At 44.6% G+C, this 6,000-nt stretch overlaps 1 protein-coding gene across 1 annotated transcript in view; it reads right to left on the minus strand.

The window, feature by feature from the left end:
- The window catches only part of LOC117675807 (otoconin-90), an 87,544-nt gene extending 85,474 nt beyond the window's left edge, over positions 1-2,070 (minus strand). Inside the window, exon 1 of the mRNA XM_087890762.1 lies at positions 2,022-2,070. Coding sequence (XP_087746888.1) covers positions 2,022-2,070 — 49 coding nt within the window. The remainder of the gene's footprint in view (positions 1-2,021) is intronic.
- Positions 2,071-6,000: the final 3,930 nt, after the last annotated feature.

A 6,000-nucleotide genomic window follows, 5' to 3' on the forward strand; every position in this document is an offset into this window, starting at 1 on the left:
GAGAGGCAGAGGAACAGGAGGAGCCTGTTCCTAGTGCACGCATGCGCAGAGCTGCCAGAAAGCAAGAGCAGCTAAAGCAAAAGGGACAACTCAGGAGTAAGGCCAGGATATGATTGGCCCCTCCCATAAGGCTTAAAAGAGAAACACAGATACTTGGGCCTTTTGCAGGAAAGTAACGTTGCTAACTCTGTTTCCAGTCAGCATCTCTTGCTTTTTTCTGAACTTCGTGGGGCTTTGCCAAGTAAGGCCTTTGGCAGGGTGTCAAAGAAGATAAAGTTTGGTGATAATCCCGAAGGACTTCTTCTGAAGGACTTGTTTTGCAACTAATTGGGACTCAGCTGGGAATGAACGTAATTCTGTTACAATAAGTTTGTTTGGGACTAATTGTATATTGTAATTACTCAGTAAGCCTAGGTCACAACGCTGACTTTGAAACGTCAAGACATAACAGAGCTCTTTTACATTCATTTGGGAGTCGGTCCACATTATATAGAAGCCATGGTGGCGCTGTGGTTAGAATGCAGTATTGGAGGCTAACTCTGCCCACTGATAGGAGTTTGATTCTGATCCATGTTCTGACTGGTTTCCAAGTAGTGATAACATGTCTACTCACAAGTAAAACAAGCCCCCTTTTATAACAGGGCAATAACAGTCGTTTATTCATATAATAATATCACATTATCACACTTGATAAACAAAAAATCGCAAGAGCCTGTAGTAGAGTGGACTAAGCACTGTTATTAACATCTGCTGCTTGCAATTACTGCAACTTCAAATCTCACCAGGCTCAAGGTTGACTCAGCCTTCCATCCTTTCAAAGGTAGGTGAAATGAGGACCCAGATTGTGGGGGCAATAAGCTGACTTTGTATAAATATACAAAAGTATGAAGGCTATTGCTTAATGCATTGTAAGCCGCCTTGAGTCTCCGGAGAAGGGCGGCATATAAATTAAAGCAAAAAAAAAATCAAACGTAATTAGTCCCAACAAACCTGGGTTTAGGCAAGAAATCCAAATTGCTTGCTGTATACTAGAAACCAATGATTGTCTACAACAACTAGCCATTCCCAAACCCCTCCTATTTATTTCCCAGCCAGGGAGAGGCTGGCTATCTGCGTCTCCCTCCCCCTGAGAGCCAGCTTACTGCTTTCCTTTCCTCTCTGTGCATACGTGCATCTGGGATGGGCCTCATCTTTTCCTCCCCCTCACTCAGCTCAGGACCCAAAGACATCTGCCTCTCCACCTGGAGGAGGACGGAAAGCCCCAGCTCTGCCTCTGTCTCTGATGCTGTTTCCTTATCAGAGCCTTCCAAAGGTTGCAAAGCTGGCCCAGGTTCTCCCTCGATGTCCTCCTGGTCAGACTTTGCTGCTAGCTCTGCTGGCAGCCGACGGGCCACAACAACCAGCTCAAGTTTAACTCAGACTTCCATCCTTCCAAGGTTGGTAAAATTTGGTAACCCAGATTGTTGAGGGCAAAAGGCTGGCTCTGTAAACCACTTAGAGAGGACTGTAAAGCATTATGAGGCAATATATAGCATAGTTTTCAGAGTATAAGACACACTTCCCCACCCCACAAAAAATGAGGGTGGAAATGTTGGTGCATCTTATACACCAAATACAGCCATTTTTGGCCTCCTGAAACCCCACCCCGTGCATCCCATTTTTGTGAAAACTGCCCTCTTTTTCACAAAAATGGGGTGCGCAGAGGGTTTGGGAGGCCTATAGAGTGCTCCTGGGGGCTGGGGAGGGCAAAAACCGGAGGCACGGAGGCCAAAAACTTTTTTTTTCTTGTTTTCCTCTTTGAAATTTTGGTGCGTCTTATACTCCGGTGCGTCTTATAGTCCTAAAAATACAGTAAGTCTAACGGCTATTGCGATTGCTATATTTTCTTGGTAAGGACAAGAGGTTAGAGCAGGGTTTTGGCCAGTGGCTTCACTTCATATGCATTTCTCTTTTCCTATTTCTCTGTCTGCCGGTTGAATGTGGTTCACCAAAGAGAAAAAAGTCATCAAATGAGAAGCTACCTCTGAGAGCGGTGTTTAGCATGCCATTCACCATCCCCGTCAGGTTCATCGCTGCCAGATCAACCAATTTTGCAGGGAGCTCTGAAAAGGACAAGTACAGATAGTCCTTGATTTGCAACCATTCCTTTAGTGACCGTTCCAAGTTACAACGGCATTGAAAAAATTGACTTATTACCATTTTTCACACTTACCACCATTGTAGCATCCCAGGGGTGGAAGTCACTTACCTTCACTACCGGTTCGCAAATGTGAGCGCACGCATGTGCGTGCTCGATTTGCTCGCACATGCCACCTCCATGCATGGGCAGGGCCTTCCACGCATGCGCAGAGCATCAAAAATGTGGATAAATGGGACGTGATTACATTCAGGCGGGTGGGCGGAGCCACCCACAGCCACCGCTACCAGTTTGCCCGAACCGGATAGAACCGGCTGAATACCACCACTGAAGCATCCCCATGGGTCAAGAGATGCTCGGCAACTAGCTCATATTTATGACGGTTACAGTTGTGACCTTCTGACAAGCAAAGTCAACGGGGAAGCCAGATTCACTTAACAACCATGTTACTAATTCAGCAATGCTAGTGATTCGCTTAACAACCATGACAAGAAACGTTGTAAAATTTTACTGGGCAAAACTCACTTAACAACTGTCTTGCTCAACAACAAAAGTTTTGGGCTCCTTTGTGATCATAAGTGGAGGACAACCTGTACACAATGCTGACATTCAGTGTTAACCACATGATTTATAATATCACCTCCTAAATTGTACCCATGTCCCATCATGCACTGACTGCCCCATCATGCACTGGGCCATGTCCCATTATGCACTGTTTCTGGATAGGAGAAAGGCAAGGATAAAGACCTATTTATCAGATTTCTACCTCACTGAACTACACACCAGAGCAGTGGTCGGATTCAGCCGGTTTGGGCCAGTTCAGGCGAACCGGTAGTTAAATTGCTGACTGGCCCCACCCTTTCCCACCCCGCCCCTTCCAGGTGTCCCCACACGCCCCATTTTGGCTCCCAGGTAAGTTAAGGTGACCAGATTTTAACATTGGTAAAGAGGGACATTGTGGGCGTGGCTTATTTTGTGGGCGTGGCTAGCTGGTCATGTGACTGGGTGGGCGTGGCTAGCCGGTCATGTGACCGGGTGGCCATGGCTATGTGTATAGGGTAAGGTGAACAGATTTTAACATTGGTAAGAGGGACACCATTGTGGGCGTGGCTTATTGTGTGGGCGTGGCTTGGAGGCCATGTGACTGGGTGGGCGTGGCTACCTGGTCATGTGACCGGGTGGCCATGGCTATGTGTATAGGGACTACTCAGAGGGCTGGAAAGTCATTTCTGACAGGTCCTCACACTTTTGACTGGTCCTCACACTTATGACCATCCTCACATTTATGCCCGTGCAGCATTCTTAACAACCATGTCACTCATTTCACAACTGCTTCTCTTCACCATGGTGACAAGATAGGGCAAAAAACGTAAAATGTGAGGACAGTCGTAAGTTCGAGGACTGGTCAAAAGTGCGAGGACCAGTCAAAAATAACTTTTTCAGCCCTCTGAGTAGTCCATATGCATAAAAGGATACAGTAATAGAGAGGGATGAAGGAAGGGAAGGGAAATTAGAGTAGGAGTGACGGTTAAGAGAGGGAGGAAGAGAGGAGGAGAAGGAGAAAGGAAGAGGAAGTAGGGAGGAGAAAAAGAGGGTGGGGGGAAGAGAAAGTAAGAAGGAAAGAAAAGAGAGGTGGTAGGTTTGAGGAGAAAGATTGCTGTACAATAAAAAAGATGAAAGGGAAGAAAGCCAACCCCAAACAAATATAAAGATATTAAGATAAAGAATGAATTGTTAAACTTTAAAGAATAAAAGAAAACAAATATGAATAAATAGCAATAATTAGAAACACACATACATACAATGTATTTTCTTTGAACAGAATATTTGGCTGGTTCACAAATTTAAACAGTGTTTAGTCATTTCAATTAAATTTACATTTATATTTATATTTATTCCTCATCTATTTTTTAAAAAAAACAATATTACCCTTCATCCTCATCTCTAATCTTAATCAAATTCAATTTTTCCCTTCTATTCTATTTTATACCCCTTCCCATTGTCATCTATTTTTATATCCATCCTCACATTGTTTAATTATGTAATTATGTAATACAGTTGTTTAATACAAATTCAACATTTTAATATAAATCAATTAGTTATATAACTATCTTTTTTGTATATTAATCAATATGAACATGAATATTCCAATTATTTCCATGCAATCCAATTTCTTACAAATCAATTAATTATACTTACCAATAATAATAAACCAAATAATTTCCCCCATATATTCCTCCAAACCACAACTTAACCATTTCTGCTTTCAACACAGTATACAATTAATAGTATCTCAATTATTACAATTCCCTAGTTAAAAAGAGCTTTTTTTTCTTTTGTGTTTTAAAATCTTGAACTCTCCTCTTTTGCCCTAAATAATTTCCCATTGTTTACACCTACCTTTTTTGGTGAGGAAAAGGAAAATAAATCTGCTGCCTAATTTTCCAACGTTGCAAGCAAACAGCAAAGCCAACAGCCAGTTTCACTTTCGTTTTGAGCTTGGTTTGCACAAAGAGAAAAAAAAACCTGCTGGAGCAATTTAGCAAGAGCAGAGCCCTGCGCAAATCAGCTGAGAGGGGGAAGCCGAGCTAATCAAGGTAGGGCGGCCCTTTGAAGCCCCGCAGCAAGAGTTTAAACAGGTTTTTTCCCTCTAGCCATCAGCGGGGACTCAGGAGACAGAATGAAAAATCGGGACTTTTTTAAAACGCCGCGGGACGCGGGACAAATTGCTCAAAAGCGGGACTGTCCCGCCAAAAGCGGGACGTCTGGTCACCTTAAGGTAAGTGCAGGGAGGCCTCCTAGGCCCAAAATGGGGCACCGGGGGTACGTCCCCCCGCGACCCATTTTTGCTCCCAGGGGGGTGTAGGAGGCCAAGTGCTGCCTGTCACACCCCCTGGCCACACCCACCATGGCCACGCCCACCCAGCCAATCATTAGGGCAGAGAACCAGTTCTTAAATTATTTGAATCCCACCACTGCCCCAGAGGCATCATGAATTGAGAAGTTTTGTCAAAAAATGGCCAGAATTCTCAGTTTCGATTTAAAGTCTCAGCTCAACAGGCCATACAACGTAGGATGAATATGGACTGTTGATGTTCTGGCTCCTGATGAGTGTGGGAAAAAATTCCAGGTGCTCCAATGAGAGATGGGAAATGTCCTGGCTACTACTACATTTGTGTTGGAAGCACCTACCAAGGCCCTTCCAGGTTGAAAGGACTACCCAATAATATCACCATTGCCCAGGGGAGGCCCGAGGGGGCTCCATTTGTGTCCCTGTTATTCTCCCTCTGAAGTGGTACTTATTTATCTACTTGCACGTGCATGCTTTCAAACTGCTAGGTGGGCAAGAGCTGGGACAAATGAATGGGAGCTCATTCCGTCACGCGGCTCACTCTGGGGTTTTGAACTGCTGAGCTGTTGACCTCTCAATGGTCTTTATTTCTCAGCGTCCTAACCACATGAGCCACCACGGCCCCATATGTGCTGGCTAAAGCCCTGGAGATCTGCTAGGATCCTCTTTTGGCAATATTGGGCTATAGGCAGCAGTCACTGCCTGATCACCAGTTTGCACCATTTGGGGCATGCATGCAATGTCAGAATGCACATAGAAAAGGGTTTGCACTATGGCCATGAAACATTGTTTGCTTTACTCTGACACACACACCCCTCCTCCTCCTTCCTCCTCCTCTTTTTCTTAACGGAATAACAGAGTTTCTTTTTCTTCTTCCCCTTCCTCTTCCTCTTCCTCCTCTTCTCCTCCTCTTCTTCTTCCTCCTCTTCCTCCTCCTCCTTCCTCCTCCTCTTTTTGTTAATGGAATAACAGAGTTGGAAGGGACCTTGGAGGTCTTCTAATCTAGTCCAAC

The sequence above is a fragment of the Pantherophis guttatus genome, chromosome 3 (assembly GCF_059756535.1).
Source record: "Pantherophis guttatus breed Tessera chromosome 3, ASM5975653v1, whole genome shotgun sequence".
Classification (NCBI taxonomy): Eukaryota; Metazoa; Chordata; class Lepidosauria; order Squamata; family Colubridae; genus Pantherophis; species Pantherophis guttatus.